The sequence below is a fragment of the Sinocyclocheilus grahami genome, unplaced genomic scaffold (genome assembly GCF_001515645.1).
Source record: "Sinocyclocheilus grahami isolate Dianchi unplaced genomic scaffold, SAMN03320097.WGS_v1.1 scaffold219.1, whole genome shotgun sequence".
In the NCBI taxonomy this organism is placed as follows: Eukaryota; Metazoa; Chordata; class Actinopteri; order Cypriniformes; family Cyprinidae; genus Sinocyclocheilus; species Sinocyclocheilus grahami.
The window spans coordinates 2,019,640-2,037,981 of NW_015505398.1; the positions used below are offsets into that span (position 1 = coordinate 2,019,640).

An 18,342-nucleotide genomic window follows, 5' to 3' on the forward strand; every position below is an offset into this window, starting at 1 on the left:
GTCCACCAGTCTTTGCAGTGCAAGTGTTTCCTTGAGTAACTTGGGGTCTAAGGCTAACTGAAGGATTGTCTCTCTGTGTATCTCATTAGTGTAGCGATTTGAAAGCCATCTGGTCAAGATTCATTCCTGGAATAGAACTGTCTCCATTCAGCATGATAAATAAAATGCCACTACATATTTAAAAGTTGCTAGGCTGTAGTTTTGCTGAAGTCTCAATCTTATTTTAGTGGAGGTTTAGGATTTCAACTGTGTGCTCTTTTCGGCTCTGTCCCAGCATGTGAAGAGGGCTCTACTCTACAAGGCTAAACTTGGGGCTTGGGGCTATTGTTGACTCCGGAGGTATGCCATTGTCTTAGACAGCCCGCCATTGCTAGGCAACCCCAAGTCTAAGAGTGCGGCATCCCAGTTCGGAAACAGAGGGATCAACCCCCCTAAACACCATCGCACACACAGACCATATTATTGAGGACCTCAAATAGAAAAAATGTTTTATATACTAAGATGGCATTCACTAATAACTTACACTTAACCTAACCCTAGCAGTAATCCTGTTGACATTTTTAGATTTAAATATTTGGCCGATTTATGAGCCTTTCAACAACCTAAATGTCCTCACAAAGGGAGTATTTGACATTTGAGGACATTTTTAAAAATTCGGCTCTCAGTAAAGGATAAAGACATAAATCCAGTGTTTCAGTATGTGTGTTTTTGAGTATATAGTGGAAGGGGAGAATGTTTTGGGGGATTAAAATGGATACAAGAATGGGGTGGGGTCTTGTGAGGGGAGTCCTTGGAATGAATGTAATGGTAATCATTCTGTTTACAAGAGCCCTAGGGAACATTTCTGATGAAGAGGGAGAGAGATTTCATTAATTTATTTCAGTGTCTCTTAGAGCTGTTGCTAGCTTTAAAACTAGCATGTTGTGTCTGTGTCTACTCAGATTTTGAGGAGCAGTTGTATGATAACAGAGTGACAGGACAGACATTCAGACACCCCTCCTCTCAGAGCTCGGAGGACACGTCAACCACCCTCAGCCGATCCCCTTCCTCACTCAACAACAAGAAGACGGAATTCGTCTTTGTGGTAACTACTTGTATGCTGTCTTATTAGCTCTTACACTGATGAAACTAGTAACTTTGGCTTTTATTAAGTCACTGGATTCTGACTTGTGTGCCACCAACAAACTCGTTTTTTTTCTGTAAAGTTTGCAAATCTAATTAGATGTGGTTTGTCCCCTGAGTGAAAACAGCTACAGGCTTCTCTGTGTCGGTGGTTTTGAGCATGTAAATAATCTGTTAAAAAGATAAAAACTCAGTTCAATGTTTGAATATAAAGAATATTAATTATTAAAACAAATTATATAATCATTCACATTTACCAAAAATACATATTTATAAATGAAGCGTTTAAATGAATACATAATTTGGTTTAATAACACAAATCATTACAAATACAAAATTAGGAATTAATCATATTGTTTTATATTCATACTCTCATTTTATCTCTCTCTCTCTCTCTTTAGCCTGCAAATAAGCAGGTGTGTGAGGATGAGACCACAACATTAGGGGTCCGGGCGCAGGACCCGACCCCCTGTGGTACAGAGAAGTCACTTCTAGGCTGGAATGCATCACTGAGTCCACCTGTTGCAGAGAAACCTCGCTGGTACCTGGGCCGACATACTCCGGCTCACCTTGTACCCATTGAGATCACAGGTTGGCATACTGTCATGTTGAGTGTATCTGTATACTTCTAAAGTCTTTTTAGAGTCCGACGTGTTTGGAGGTGTCATTGATGTGTAATTTATGTTAAGAACTTTCCACAATTTATTAGATGTTTGCTTTTTTGATGAAATGAGTCCATATCAAGTGGTGAGAATGTTTTGCTGTGTACAGCATAGACTGAATAATAGTGTCTCCTATCAGGTCCTAGGTTACCTGAAATAGTGTTGGATGTTTTAGATCTTGCAAATTAAATCACATTATCATCACCATCATCATCACCACAGACAACCCTGTTTCTCAGTTCTTATGCTCTCTTTCCAAAGAGTTCACAGATCAGATACGATTTCTTATGAATGTACTTAAAATGTTAAAGCATTTGCTCCTCTCTCTAGCTGTCACCCTGTTTTTTAAAGCAAGACGTCACTTTCCCTCTCTGTCCCACACCCATCTTCCCCCTGACTACCTTCCTGCTCCCCTCTCTGCCCTGGACATAGTAGAGAGGTGGCTGGATCTGTAAACACAGATAATGCTGTGCTTAGGCAGCCTGGAGTCTGATTCCCAAAGTGGTGCTGCTCTTCACCCACTAAAGATAATGAACAGGTAGCTGTTGCCATGGCAACATGCAGCTCTCCCTCCTCCTTCGCTTAGCTAGGAGGTGCAGAAAAAGCTGCATAGAGTGAGAGACAGACAGAGAGTGAGTGAGAGAGAGAGCGAACTGTAGCGGATGGGTGGGAGTAACAGGGCCAGAGGAAGAAAGGTTTTTTTCACCTCCTTCTTGTTGGTATTTTCATGAATGAAGCCAGCTCACATGTTGGGAGGTAATGAGGTTTCGTTGGGAGAGCTGTTTTCTGAGCGACACAAGAGGTATCCATGAAAAGAACATAGTGAGAACTGGGTTTAATTAGAACATTATGTTCAGTTCTTTTCATCATTGTGGAATGGTGGACCATTTATCACAGCACTCCCTCCTGCACCGGGTGTTTAAAATTATTAAACACCCAGTCAATGCAGTGCTTGAAAACACATCAGCATTGTATTGTCCCACAGAAATTATAGAACGTTACATAGATCTGCCATTGGGTAGTGCTTAGACAATATCCAGCTCTTGTTTTGATGTATTATCCAGTGTCCATTGTCTGATTTCATATCTCCAGATCAATCAGGCACCATGATCAAGTCTCCAACTAACCATCTATCTCATGTTGGCTATTGCTTTTATCCATAAAATATTTTTTTTTTCATAAATGACCAGAATGCTTGTCATTGCCTTTACTCAAGTCTGATTAGGCAGTCATAGCTAATGTTTTTCAGCCTAATCCTAACATGTATTTAATAATATACCTTTTCTGCGACCATTTTAAGGTAACAATTTATCTGACTTAAGACTGTCAGTTAGCCTGACAGCTGGTATCTCATATCTTGCCTCAGGCCAGTGCTTTGATAAGCACTCCACACAGCGCAGCGAACTGCGGGCCGCCTTTAGAACTGATTCAGCGGTCAACCCAAAGACCGTTCGCCGCCCGAGGAGTGTGGTTGCAGGCCCTGATGTCACGCTGCACTGCCAAGGTGACTAACAGGAAGTTAGGCAAGTTACTGACAGGGTCAAAGAGTGCAAAAGGAAATAAACAGGAAAAGGACAATGGGCACTGACCAATGATTTCCACCTAGAGTAATTTGTAAATCTAAAATTTAATGTTTGTTAGAGCCACACATAGGCTTTGACAAACTTGATTTAGTTAACAATATTCTGAATGATATCTTTTAGAATCTTTACAAAAACGTATCTAAGTTTAGACGGCAAACTTCTGTTTTAAACTCTTTTTAAAAAAACTATTTTGTCTTTAGGTGACAGCAAAATTCTTGCTGTTGATCTAATACAAGGTGCCTGTTACCCTGGATGCTCTCAACCCAGATCTTTGGAGCCAACTACCGAGAACACAGGCCAACAGCATATTCCCCTTCGGAAGACACAGAGTGACCTGGAGTACAGTGTCCCCCCATCCCCAAAGACCCCATCAGGCATGATGGATCATGCCACTCTGATGTGCCCAAGCCCCTCCTGGAATGGCCCAAAAGGTTCTACTTTTTCTCCTTCCTGGAATGACTCTTACAACTATGCCTTGCTTACCAGCCCTGCTTCCAAGCAAACAATATCTAAAACTGGAATGCTAACACCTGGAGGTGAAGGAGGTGGTTTTATCTGTCCATCCCAGACCAGTTCAGGCCTCTCCATGAGCTCAGGGTCACATTCCAGCTCATTCACCTCCATCTCAGAACCATGTGGACACCGGGTGTATACAGTGTCCACACAGGGGGGTGGCATTCCTGTAGGGAAACGAAATGACACTGAGGGGGCAGCTTCCACTGCAGGCATGGGAAATAACAAAAGTGATCAGGAGAAGAGGTCAGCCTGGACCAATGTCTTCAGGTTCCGTGAACGTTCACTTTCAACACCAACAGACTCTGGATCATTTTGCTCAGCAGATAATATATGCTCTCCAGGTGAAGCGGTCCCTGTTGTTCCAGAGGGTGAGAGTTATGCCCTGTTATATCCGAGCAACAGCTCAGAGGATAGCACGAGCACTGATAATGTTTCTGTGACCACAGGTTCAGACTTTCTTCCGGATGGTCGACTAAGGTCACGCTCACGTAGTATCTCACTAAAGAAATCTAAGAAAAAGCCATCACCTCCAGTACGTAGTGTATCCCTGATGAAGAACCTATCAGAGGTTGGAGGAATGGGACACTTCAGAGATGGCAGACCCAAAAGTCTCGTTATCCCTCGGGATCACCATATTCAAGATTCATTCCAGCCAGAGTTCCTAATTATCAAGCCTGAGGATGACACAGATCAGGCCCACAGTAGCTTGGAGACATCTTCTGATATTTCTCAGCCTGCTGACAGGGATACAGAGCTTGGGTTTCCTCCTCACTGGCAGCTTAACGAGTGGAAGTCCAACAATGATCCCTACCGCTCACTGTCAGGTTCAAGCACAGCCACAGGTACCACAGTGATTGAGTGCATGAAGGTGCGAGGTAGCTCAGAATCCCTAAATTCACCCTCAACCTCACGAGCCATGTCTCCATCCCTGCTCTCCATTGAGGCTGAGACCAAGGTATCCCCCTTCAAGCCCCCATGCCTCATGTCCCCATCCAGTGGCTACTCAAGCCAGTCTGAAACTCCAACCCCAACTATATCAAACACCCTCATCACTGGACCTTCTCCAGTTGGCTGCAAGATGCGCCCAAAGATTCCAGAACGTAAATCTTCCCTCCCAGCTTCTGCAAAGGATAAATCACGTTCACGTCTTTCATTTGAACTACCTGCAAACTCTCAACTGGATCTGTCCTCTGTCAAACCCAAGCCGAAAGCCAGCCGACGCCACTCTGACACATCTACAACCAACAAACCAGGTAAATTGAGCCCTAGTCAGTCTTCACTGCCTATGGTTACAACAACAGACTTGCGAAACATCCGACTTCGTTCAGTAAGCCGTTCAGAACTTGAGGACAGTCCTGATGGCTCTTCTGACATTATAGAGGAAGAGCAAAGTCGAGATCTCAGCCCTCCTATTACTCCCTCGAACACAAAACCGTCAAAGCCACCAGTTGCAATGAAGCCGCCTCTACCTAAACGACCCATGAACTTGATGCTTAAATCTCCCTCATCCTCCCCTCTGGCACCTGAATCTCCTCCAGCTTCCCCTGTGGACCGACCCATGCCTGTGGGTAACATCTATATGGTTGTAAGAAAGCCCAAACCTAAGAGACCAGCTCAGTCCTCACTCAGCACATCTGCAATAGCCCCGCAAGAGCCACTCCACAGCCATGTACCTCCTCTCCCTGAGTTTGATCTGGAGCATGGGATTCCTATTGAAGAAGATCTTCCATCCCCAAGTAGCCCAGAGAGAGAGGACAAAAGTAAGACTCTTCCAAGTAGAATGACAATATCCTGTTTAGCGGAATTAGACAAAAGGAAGCCCAAGGTACCTCCTCCGGTGCCAAAAAAACCCAATGTCCTTCTTCTGCCCTCTCCAAGCGTCCAGACCAATGGCGGAGCAGAAAGGCAAACTCTACTTTCCGACAACTCCCAGCCACCTACATGTCCATCAGCATTTGACATTGAAGGTGATTTGCTTAAAGATGAAGATCAAGATGATCCTGCAAGGGATCATGCAAACCATAAAAATTCAGAAAGTTGTGAGACCTTTGGAAATCAAGATAATGATGTGGTAGCTGAAGAGGACAGTTCAAAAGATTCAGATTCTCATCAAATTACAGAAAGAGAGGCACCTCCAGCAGAGACAGTAACAGGTTAAACATTTGTTTACATTTTCAGTTAAGATATCTTTCTAGGCATAATCAATCTGGGCTTAATTTATATTCTTCTATGCTGCTTCACAGAAACTTATGCAGAAACAGAAATACTGGAAGAGAACCACTCTGCAGCTGACAAGACTGAACTACACATTACAGAGGAAACAGACGATGATGTTTTTGTCCACACACCTACAACTCACACCACTGAGGACCTCTTTACCATCATACACAGGTAAAATTTGTACTTTAACATTCATACTGATTTATTTATCTATTTCTCGCTAACTAGAATTACTTTGGTATAATTTGGCATAATATATGCCGCTATGGTCTTGTACTGGATTATCTGGGACTACGTCTTCCAGTGCAGAGGTCACCAATTAGCCACTTAATTTTCCATGTCCAACTGAAAAAAATTATCAATATAAGATAAATTGATTGCTAAAAATGTATTTTTTATTAATTTAATTGCTGACCATTTTATAAAAATTTGTCTGTGATGCCTTCTAATTTAAATCATCTTTCTTTGTCCAAAAAACATATTTAATATATTTATTAACTAAATAACAGTAGCTCTTAAAGTAACATAAATAGGAAATTGATTAATTAGCCAGCCATCATAAACTCTTACATCCAAACCTGGAGGGTCACTGTTCTGTGGTTTATTTCAAATCAGTTACTCATAAGGTGTCTTTAATTAGGGTTGGAGCTAAACTCTGCAGGGCAGTGGCCCTCCAAGTCCGGATTTGAGGAACCCTGGTGTAAATGGTTATAAAACATTTGCATTGTTTTGCCTTTTTTCTAGGTCAAAGAGGAAAGTTCTTGGTCGCAAGGAACCAACAGATTCTTTTGGAAGCAGGCAATGTCTGGTCTCACCTGTGAAAAGCAGTAGCACAGACCTCCAAACTCTGGGCCTCGGGACCACTCCTAGGTCAAGCTCACGAAATGAGAACTTTATGGCTCTTCTCCAGAAGAGAAGCAGCAAAGCCAGCAGCGGGACCCGAGTTTCTGCCATGGAGTTGCTGAAGAGCACAAACCCCTTGGCACGACGAGTCACTGAGTTCTCTCAGTCACAGCCAGATGGGAGTGCAACGAACACACCAAAACCAGCTCCACAGGACCAGTGATTCCACTTGTAGAGAACCACATGCTGGATATCAATATGGCTGGTTTTCTGTTACACTCCACTGCCCATCTAAATGGTTTAATTTACAAAGACCTCATGCTGAAGGAAATTAAGTGGGTTTGAGTTGTTGCTTTCAGACAAGGGGATATCACTCTGATGTAAGATTTTTGTGGAGTATAGTCGGTATTAATGGAAACTGAACCCACCACTGATACAAAATTATGGCATAGAAATCTGCTATTCTGGAAATATCGATGCGATGATGAAACTCTTGAATGGAAACTGTCATCAAGAAATATTTTCAGACTGTTCACTATTTTAGGAGCCCAGTCTATATTTGTGGCCAAAGCCTGCTCTGCCCACTTCAGTGGTGGACTAGAAAGTGTCTTAGTAGGATAATTGTGTTTTAATAGACTGCACAAACTCACACAGAGAGAGGAGTGTATGACACAAGTCGGAAACATTCCACAAAGGTTGTAAGCAAGGTCTGGTACCCCTTAAAATGAAGCACTTTCACCAGTACAGGAACTAGTTTACAAGACAAAAAGCTATATTTGTTATTTTCCATTTTCTTTTTCTTTTTTCCAGAAATATGAAAGGCCATTTAAATGTCTTCTTGAGTTTATTTAATCTGTATTAAAAAAAACTATGTATACAATATATATATATATATAGGAAAATGTAACTGCTTGATCAAAGACACAACAGACACAAAGCTGTCTATATCTGTGACTATTCTTGGGAAACTGCCTATTATTTTATAAGCTCACTGCACACAAGGGATTGAAGTGATCATATTGAACCATTATAATGCAATACATCTGAACCCACATCTAGAGATCTTCCCACACTGCCAAAAGTGTAAACAGACAGCATATAGTTATGCTTGGGCACAACGTACAACAAATCAAAATTGTCATAGACCAAACATACCTTTGAAAATAAAATTTGTGGACGGTACATGAGGGAATAGCACAGAAAGTGATGGTCCATGGGAGGGACATTAGACTACAGAAGAGGGTCCAGTAAGTGTTACCAGAGGGTCATTGGTTTGGTTCTGGCTGTCCATTGCATCAAATCTGTCCGTGGTTTCTTTACAACTCAGGAAACCCATCATGGCTACCGGTCCAAGTGTATAATCTCAAACTATCAGGCAAATTTACTGAAGCCTATGGATGGTAAAAAGATGACCGAATTCATATATCTGAACATAAACTTATGACCACAATTCCAGATCATCTCTCAAGACATAGGAACATTCAAATCTAAGTGCAAAGCTTCTCACTTTATGTCCATTTCAGACTATGCATCAAAGATGAATCCGACTTGCCCTTCTGTCGGCACTGGCAATGAATGCCTGTGAATGTTAGGAAAGGGTGAGGCAGAGCTCAACAGTGTTATGTTTAGATTCAATTTTTGACCAAAAATAACTTAATAGAAAAGTAATTTTTTAATGGTTGCCCTCCACGAAACTGCAAGACCGAAATGTAGATCGACATTTGAATGCACAAAGACTTTGTAGACTTTGATCAAATGTGGTAATTCACTCAAGGACTTGAGCAGGTCACCTGTGGTAAACTGATCATCATCCTTCATTAAGGGAATTTTTGTAGACGGAGGGTCTACAGCAGGCAGCCGCAGAGACTGAGACTTCAGAGAGTGCTTCTTCTTACCATTCCATATGAAGCTCCTCTTCCTCATGTGACTGTTTTTCTGGCTCTCAATCAGACAATGGACAGAAACCTGGTGCTACTGATCCGGAGCGCCCTCAGCAGTCCAGGAGAGGAAGTGCTTGGCAAAGATCTGTTCTTAAGTCTGGAACAAGATCGAGATGGATCTTGTCTTGATGTTCATCTTCTCAGACTAGTCCTTCAGGTATTCCGACAATATGAAAAGCATAACGTGAAAAAAGAGACAGAATACCACCACATTAAAATAGTGTGTGACACTTGTTTTAAATATTTAGTGAATGAAAAAAAAAGTCTGACAACCAGTGTTTATTTGCCTTGTACTCTGGCGTGAAGCCTCTGTGTTTTTAAATGCCTTGGTATTGCACTTCCGTAGAAGTATGCAGAGTTTCTTTTACTCTTTTTAGGATTTACTACTATAATATTTATCACTACTCTTGTGTACTCTGTGCTTAACCCTATCAATGTCAACAGTACTCTCACAGGTACAAGTAAAAGAGAGAGGGAGGACAGTGGAAAGAGATGGTATTATATGGGCAAAACAAATGGAACTCAAGAAATGTACCTTAGTGGACTGTTAGAAGCCTTGTGCATCAATAATGTAAATCCCAGAGAGGGGAGACAAGTTTCCATTGGAGATATATATATATATATATATATATTATAATCACATTAGAAGTGTTTGACAAACTGACCCGAAAAAAAAACTGTTACTACACTGACTTCACTCAAGCCGTTTTTTCTTTCCTCACATAGCCGATAGGGATTCATTCTGAATCCCATTTCAGTACACAGAAGAGAGTCAAATGTGCCAGCTAAGGGAGAAAAAAGGCAGTCCAGAACAAGTTTGTTAACAACCAACTGGTTGCTGTCAAGCATAACCAACGACTTTTAATAAATTCTTGACATCACAAGCTGATAACTCCCTGCATTACACACAAGACTACAGTTTTTGTTGCATTTTACATGCATGATAAGACTTGAGTTTAGTAGTCCGGCACAAAGGTCCTTTTACAGATTGCCAGAATGGAAAAAGCTTTAAAATGTTCAGATTGCCCTTGTTCATTGGGAATAAAAGAAAGACAGGGTGGGAAGGCAAGATAATAATGAGAATTATATTTTTGTTATTTTTTCCTTGGAAAGACATTTTAAAATGTGCATATTATAGACCTCACCCTCCAGCAGAAATTACGGTTGCTGTGAGATCTCTAATCAGCTGAAGTATGTCTTGCCTGTGTGGTAAAAGGTATATCATTAAAATAAATTATTTTTCTTGCATAACAGTCCTTTGCAGTTGTGGTGGGTTTTTTTTTTTCTACTTTTGTTTACACAATACACATTTCCTTTTTTGCATATTCAAAATCCAAATTTGATAATTTATAGAGAACTTTTTGTTTATGAGGACTTCTCCTCAGGATTGAGATCTTAGATCAGATTCACTTATCAAACTGAGACCACACAAAACATTAGTAATTCCACAACAAATTTACGTAATCGTTTCCATTATGAGAATCTTAAACAATATTGCCCCCTTGTGGGGTTATTTTGACCCTTCATTTCTGCTGTTTATCAAACGTGTGCAGCGCTCACCTAAATAGCAACCACAACCACCGCAACACTTTCATAAACACCTGTTTTTCGTTGCGTACTGGAACATGTTTCTGACCCACAAGGCCATCGTGTGCAATAACAAAAGGTCACTGAGGTACTATTTATTTATTTATTTTTAATGTTGAGTAGTCTAATACTACCGTTCAAAAGTTGGGGTTTACTAAGATGTGATCTAAGGTGTTTGAAAGAAGCTCACCAAGGCTGCATTTTTTGATGAAAAACAAAAGCAGTAGGTTAATATTGTGAAAGATTTGTAAAATATAAAATAACTATAACAGTATTTTAATATATTTTGAAATATACTTTATTCCTGTGATCAAAGCTGATTCTTTGATCTGCTGATGTTACTCCAGTCTTCAGTGTCACATGATCCTCCAGAAATCATTCTAATATGCTGATTTGGTGCTCAAGAAATATTTCTTGTTATTATTATCAATGTTGAAAATGGTTGAAAGTGCTACTTAATATTTTTGTGGGAAAAGATAAATTTTTCATGATTCCTAGATTCTCTGAAATAGAAATCTCATAAATGAATGTAAAAGTCCTTAATGTCACGTTTGACAATTTAATGCATCCTTTCAAAATCCACATTAAAAAAAAAAAATTACTGACCCCAAACCTCTGAACACTAGCATTAACCAGAATCTCTGAAATTATATCATATGGGATTTTCAGATGTGTTCGAGATTATTAAAACAAAGTTGTAATAACTGAATAAGATAAAGGATTAGATTTGGGGGGAAAAGCCTATTTGTTGACGAAAATATGAATTTTTGAATTATGCACAGATGATACACTCCCCATCAACAATTAAAAAATGTCAGCATAGTGCTTGTTCTAGTATTTTAGTCAGATCAAAAATGTCATGGAGCAAAGTTCAGTTATCATACTGCAATTACTACCAAGATAAAAGTTAGTCATACTCGCACCGACTTGAACCTTCAGACCTTTGTTTTATGGCATGCGCAGTTAAGGAGGTGGGAATGGGAGGATAAGTGAGACCTGATCCCAGCCACCGGCACAGCCCATACTAATGCATTCCCAGTGCTTCCAGTGCTTGCATCAGGGTGAAGGCTGTGAGCTTGTCAAACTCTGAGCTGCCAGCGGCACATTTCCTGTTGTTGACAGGCGAGGAGCACAGCAGAGGCTGCACTGAGCTGCGTGTAGGGACTCGCATTTTATCAGCTGGAGTGCACACAGACACACGCAGAGAGCACCCTTTCACAGGAAGAGCTGCTATCACTTCTCAGATACACAGACGCAGAGGAAGCACTTACACTGAACCTCTTACCAACGGCCCAGAAACAGGAGCTGCTCCACAGATGGCCTGACTCCCTCCATCCAGAGTTTGACTGATGAAAACAAGTGGGATCTGCTTTGTTGTTTTCACCTGATCTGAGTGTCTACCTAGGAAGTGTTATGGTTTTGTTCTACGTGGGATCAGATAAAACCTCATCTACAGTCATGCAGCCTGAGGACCCTGTTCGCCAGGACATGCAGTTCTACTATGTGGTGAGTAGGGGAATTACCTACAGTTGTATGCAAATGTGTACAGGTTTTAACGCTGACTCCAACTGTATGATTCCCTACATGTAATTTTTACATTTAAAAAGTATTGTAAACTAAAGTTACACTGATGCTGTCTTATATTTTCCTGCTAAGACTCATATTCAGTAACACATGTTCTCAACCATGTGCCCTATTGTAAGCAACCTACATAAGCATTGCACCACTGAAATATTTATTTCTCTCTCTTCATTTTTCTAAAGATATGGTGGTAAGTATTAATCATTGAAAGCATTAATATCACCCGTTTTGGGGTCAGCAGCATTGGTAAGCATGCTATAAAGTAGGCTGTATACTTCTGCACTTTGATACATGTTCCAGGAACAATTTTTGAAAACTGCTATAAAGCTATTATCTACTGTTTGTTGTACTTACAACAACTAAAGGATCTTAAAATCTTACAAAAAAGTTTCAGTATGTATATAAATGTTTGGAACAAAGTAGCCCGTGTGCACTCCAGTTTGGCTGCTAATGATAATCGTGGTTGGCGTTGCAGAGATCGCAGGTTCAGCTCTGGATGTGGATGCCCCGTGGACATTTGACCCCAAATTGCTCCACAAGATCTGTCCCTGCAATTCACACGAACTGTTTCTGCTAAATGACATGTAATGATGTTTCAGAAGGACGATAAATTCAGAATGAAAGCTTTGTTTCTAAAGGTTGATTTAATAGGTTCTTCATCTGTTGCGTCAAGCCAATCCGAACAGCGTACATTTAATTAAACTCATTGGACTTCACATGAGCTAATGAGCCAATATAGAAAACACACGTACTGAAATCTCAGGATTCACGTCAGCTGATCCAATCATTTTGTTGCTCTTGGTTGTAAAAGCCTCAGTAGAAATAGATTAGGAAGTTGCTTTCATGCTTCAAAACAGCATGCAGTGGAAAAGTACAAAGATTTGATGGATTGGCCAACATCTTGGACAGTGTGCAATATAATGAAGACCATATGCTGTGAGTGTGGGGGAAGGGTCCCCGTTCTATTTCATCCTGCTGTCAGCTGTTTGCAGATAGCCATCAGTGTTCGTTAGTAGAAATAGGACAGGTGCAAAACCAGCGTTTCTGTAGACATCTGCGCTAATTTATGCACTGTGTCCCACAGCATTTCTGATGATGTACTTTTTAAATTCACATTGTGGCATTGCATTGTAAAGAGCTTTTAGCATCATTAGCGAAGGTAAAACATGCGAGAGTCTATTCTCAGAGGAGCCAAAACAGGGCCACCAGCTTTCACATACTTAAGAGCTTCTGGATAATGATTAGAGTCATTCTCTGGTGCTGCACATTCCTGCAGTGTTAGTCAAGGTAAACAGATCTATCTCTAATGTCAGTACTTGATCAATGAGGGGCTTCTCATCTCCAAATAATGTTTTATAGATGTGTCATACTTAATTAATGCATATGGTCAAACATACTTAAAACCATGGTATAGTAATGCTGGAAAACTCTTTTTGCCAACAGGCTATGTGGGAAAAAAACGCAAAATATGTGCTGGAACATTGGAAAACTCTGCATTGGGGTGTTGGAAGGATTGGAGGCAGGCAGATGAGGATTAGATTGTCTCCATGTGTCCTGATTTATAGTTTGGACCAATAAAAGAAGCACGAAAACATAACACCACACAAGCTCACAATTTCTTGCATTTAACAGCCGAACTCTACCTCGGTTACGTTAGGAGGTTTAGTCTCACTGGTCCATTGATGAAAGATGATGTGCTATATGTCTTAAAGCAAGGTTTCCACAAACCTTTTTAGGACCCATTTGGCAGGTGTAATTTATCTATTACATTTACACAAACTTTAGAATGTTTTAATGAAATATGAGGTGGAAAATCCAGTTTGTTCTCTTATTTTTTGTTTTCCTTATTTTATTAGATTGGCCATGGTATAGTAATGCTGGAAAACTCTTTTTGCCAACAGGCTATGTGGGAAAAAAACGCAAAATATGTGCTGGAACATTGGAAAACTCTGCATTGGGGTGTTGGAAGGATTGGAGGCAGGCAGATGAGGATTAGATTGTCTCCATGTGTCCTGATTTATAGTTTGGACCAATAAAAGAAGCACGAAAACATAACACCACACAAGCTCACAATTTCTTGCATTAAACAGCCGAACTCTACCTGGGTTACGTTAGGAGGTTTAGTCTCACTGGTCCATTGATGAAAGATGATGTGCTATATGTCTTAAAGCAAGGTTTCCACAAACCTTTTTAGGACCCATTTGGCAGGTGCAATTTATCTATTACATTTACACAAACTTTAGAATGTTTTAATGAAATATGAGGGGGAAAATCCAGTTTGTTCTCTTATTTTTTTGTTTTCCTTATTTTATTAGATTGCGTATGCTTGCTAATCAATTTAATTTAATTATCATAAGGCTTATGGTAAGCCAACAAAAAAAAGAGGATAAATATTAAATACACAAGTGTGAGTTATACAGACAGAGAGAGAATAAGCCTTATCTTTTATTTCCTGGTGCTTTGCAGTGTAATGTAATGTAATGATGCACTGAAACAGAACTTGCAGTTCAGTATATGTTGATTCAGCAGCTGCTCTGATGGATTCAGTGATTTTGTTCAGTGTGTTCAGTATTCATCAGACTGATAACTGAGATGGTGGCCAAATGTCTAATGGCAATTTTGCACACTTGAAGGGGACGCCACAAAGTTCAAAGCAACAGTCAACCCCTTCACAAAAGGTCTATGCGACGGTCACGTCAAGGAATAAATTTTAACGTTTATGATCATGAAAATTCAGAGTGGCAGGTCATGTTTCATTTTAATGCTAATGCTGGCTGGAGAGTTCAAGCTCACGTATAAATGTGGGTGGAATATTTTTTTGTTATGTATTTTGCATTTTTTAATCGAACTATACAGTAGTTTGTTTTATTTGGTAGCCACGTAACACATTGCAGGAAACACTGCAGTCAGCTGCATCATGGCTTGACTTTGCATGAACTCACCAGCACTCTCATACTTTGCAAGACTCATTTTTCCTCTCTTAGTAACCCACAGCTTGAAAACTGCGGTTGGAAGTCAACATGGAATCAAAATTCACCTTATTTTTTTTTCTTTGGTGCTTTGCAGTGTAATGTAATGTAATGATGCACTGAAACAGAACTTGCAGTTCAGTATATGTTGATTCAGCAGCTGCTCTTATGGATTCAGTGATTTTGTTCAGTGTGTTCAGTATTCATCAGACTGATAACTGAGATGGTGGCCAAATGTCTAATGGCAATTTTGCACACTTGAAGGGGACGCCACAACGTTCAAAGCAACAGTCAACCCCTTCACAAAAGGTCTATGCGACGGTCACGTCAAGGAATTAATTTTAACGTTTATGATCATGAAAATTCAGAGTGGCAGGTCATGTTTCATTTTAATGCTAATGCTGGCTGGAGAGTTCAAGCTCACGTATAAATGTGGGTGGAATATTTTTTAAATTGGGCTAAATGTTAGATCAAATTACCTCAAATTTAATTTTTGTTGTTGCATGTGATGACCTCGAGGTAAAATTCACAGTTCATAGTGACAAACAGGTGTTTAGGAAAATGTTGTGCTACTTTCTGATATTTAAACTGTTTGTTGGGGAGAAAACACTAGCACCACCATATTCAGGGGTAGGCTATTAAGTCAGTGGTGGTTTCTTCAGCATAATGGAGCAGAACAGTAGAGAGCTGCGCCAATGGGTGGAGAATGTCCTGTTTAGAGAAGCATGGCATCTTTGCTGAATGTTTTTATAAATGGCATTTCCTCTCCATGGCCTCTAGGGATCTTTTGAAGAACAGCTTGATGTTATAATAAAGCACAGAAAAGATAAGAGGATTGAAAGGATAAAAGAAAAGTGAAATAAGAAAAGTTATGACTCATGTTACGCAATCTGTCCTCCTGTAATGGTGAAATGAGACCACACTGGCCCACACACACACCTTGAATTTCTGATTTACTGTGACCTGACTAATAGAAGCCAAAATTTGGATATGTTTCACTTTGTGTTATAAACTACGAATCAGTTATCTTAGGAAAGGCATTATCATTTAGTGCATCCGAGCCTTAAAATATAGCACATGCATGCTACTAAAAATTATTTCATTTTAATGCAAATTAAATGCAACATTCTGCTACATTGTTTTTGACTGACTGTGATGTGAAGTAAGACTTGACATAACAGAGCTCAGTTAGATGTTAGTGTGGATGTATTTATTATGGATGTGTAGTGTGCATGGCCGGACTTACCATTGGGCTAGAGTGGGCTGCAGCCCATGGGCATCGCCTTGTTGGGGGGCCTGCCTTTGCCCGTTTACTTTGTTTGATTTGTTCGTTATATGCCAGTCAGAATTCAGAAATTATTAGCCGCATTTCCACTGCGCACGCAAGATCTAAACGGGCCAGCCGGGGCTACAGCTTACAACTACGACCTTCGAGGCCACAGTCAAGCAGCATAAACTGGTATTTATGATTATTTCACATAGAAGAAGGATGCACGTATTGAATCGCGTCTGCACCGATTGGTTTATCACATGCTACTTTAAACAGCTCCATTAAGCAATTAGCCCCAAAGAGCACGCATAGAAAGATAATGATAAATTCTCAAATGTTCACACCTCATTTCTTTACAGAGGATGATTCTATATTACTATATTAATGTTCCACTAAATTATGCGATCATCTGATCTCTCTCGTCTTACTACCATTACACATAGTGGGGAAGAAATAAAAATAGCAATTTAATGAGTTTCTGTTTTTATAACATAGCTATGCCTATGATATAGGACTTAGCCTATCACATAGGACTTAGCCTATCACACAAACCAGAGTCCTTTTATTGAATATCTGCACGATCGCAAATGTACAATAAACAACAACTTACAGAGTAACTTTCAGACACAAAATTCCATTTTGCTCCATCAGAAAGAAAATGGAACAAACAGCAGAACCGCTGCGTCTCCGAACAACAGTGTTTTGTTCCTCAGCGTTACACGGACCAGCAAATGATTCAATCAGGCTATAGTACAGTCGTTTGCAAAGTTAAATGAATCAGCTTTTTAAATGAATCGGTTGATTCAACTCACTCAAGACAGTCACTTGCTGCCACCTACTGGCGTTTATAGTTTCATATTTTAAAAAGTAGCTCATTTCATTTTTGCAATCATTTAATATTTCTACATTAAAATGTTATATTTAAACTTAACATTTATGCACAATCCATCTATGCATTTTGTTGATAGTCTTTTTATTCGATTGAATTTATTGATTAAATAAGAACCTGACATAAGAGGACACAGATATGACAATAACTTTTATAATACTAATAAGCCAAAATCTCTGGCTTTTTTTTTTTGCTCAAAGTTATTTCAGGGTTTTGATCCCTCAACTGAGAGAACACATCCTGTTTATTATATTATAATGAATATTTAGCCTAGACATGTTGCATATTAATTGTACTATTTATGAACCTCAAAGCATATGTTTGTGTATTTTGTGTTACTCCATAATGATGTTCTATTTGAGGGCATTTGTAGTGTAGGTATAGGGCCCAAACATAACCTCAAGTCGAGGGGCCCCCGCCTCCCTAAGTCCTGCCCTAGTGTGTGTGATTTGATTGTTCAGCTGTTCTGTATTTATATATGTACAGTAGTATCACTGCTGGTTATAGTCAGGTTGAATCAGGTACTGCCATATAACCTATAATACTGTTATGTGGAACCTGAGCATTTCTCCAGATATTCACTGTTCTCTCTGTTTTCTCTCTTTCCATCTCCACTATCTGCTGATACACAGCTTCTCATTGCAATGGAAAATAAACACCGTACCAGCAGCAATCAGAGCGCTTAAACATGGATCATTCCCCTGTCTGTGACTGTACTGCAACGTGAACGCTAGTCATCGTTACCTTTTCCACCTCAGCATGTCTAGACAGAGACTCTGCAGAGGACATGATCCATACTGAGAAATGAATGAGGGTAGCAAGTAGAACAGGTGAATATCATGATTAATGATTAAGAAAATATTCAGGTTTTATTGTGCTTGAGATGTAAAGGTGTATTTTTTTTAAATTATATATATATGTAGCCCTCTCTCTCTCTGTGTGCTAACTGGCCTCTAACACCGCCGCTGCTACTCTGCGCTGTGTTGTGTTTTCGTGGGTGGTGGTAGAGAGGAGACACGGACACAGAGGGGTTCGGGATCGTGGCTTGACCGTTTATTCCACAGCACGGCATCTATAGTGTCGATAACATGAACTCACTTAAGTTTTAAACTAGTAAAGTACATTTCAATCAGTGGTGGGCCGTGCATTTTACACCTAGG

General features: G+C 40.0%; 2 protein-coding genes across 4 annotated transcripts in view; both read left to right on the top strand.

Moving 5' to 3' along the window:
- Nucleotides 1-9,963, top strand: part of LOC107596469 (NHS-like protein 2) — a 105,391-nt gene extending 95,428 nt beyond the window's left edge. For 2 of the 3 annotated variants that reach the window (XM_016287211.1, XM_016287213.1), the window contains exons 3-8: nt 942-1,084; nt 1,524-1,713; nt 3,151-3,288; nt 3,568-6,036; nt 6,127-6,274; nt 6,848-9,963. In XM_016287211.1, coding sequence (XP_016142697.1) covers nt 942-1,084; nt 1,524-1,713; nt 3,151-3,288; nt 3,568-6,036; nt 6,127-6,274; nt 6,848-7,169 — 3,410 coding nt within the window. In that variant the 3' untranslated portion in view covers nt 7,170-9,963. The remainder of the gene's footprint in view (nt 1-941; nt 1,085-1,523; nt 1,714-3,150; nt 3,289-3,567; nt 6,037-6,126; nt 6,275-6,847) is intronic. The other variant, XM_016287212.1, reaches the window with a different exon arrangement.
- A 1,524-nt stretch (nt 9,964-11,487) lies between these two features.
- LOC107596505 (rho GTPase-activating protein 6-like) overlaps nt 11,488-18,342 on the top strand; it is a 36,104-nt gene continuing 29,249 nt past the window's right edge. The window contains exon 1 of the mRNA XM_016287251.1: nt 11,488-11,979. Coding sequence (XP_016142737.1) covers nt 11,887-11,979 — 93 coding nt within the window. The 5' untranslated portion in view covers nt 11,488-11,886. The remainder of the gene's footprint in view (nt 11,980-18,342) is intronic.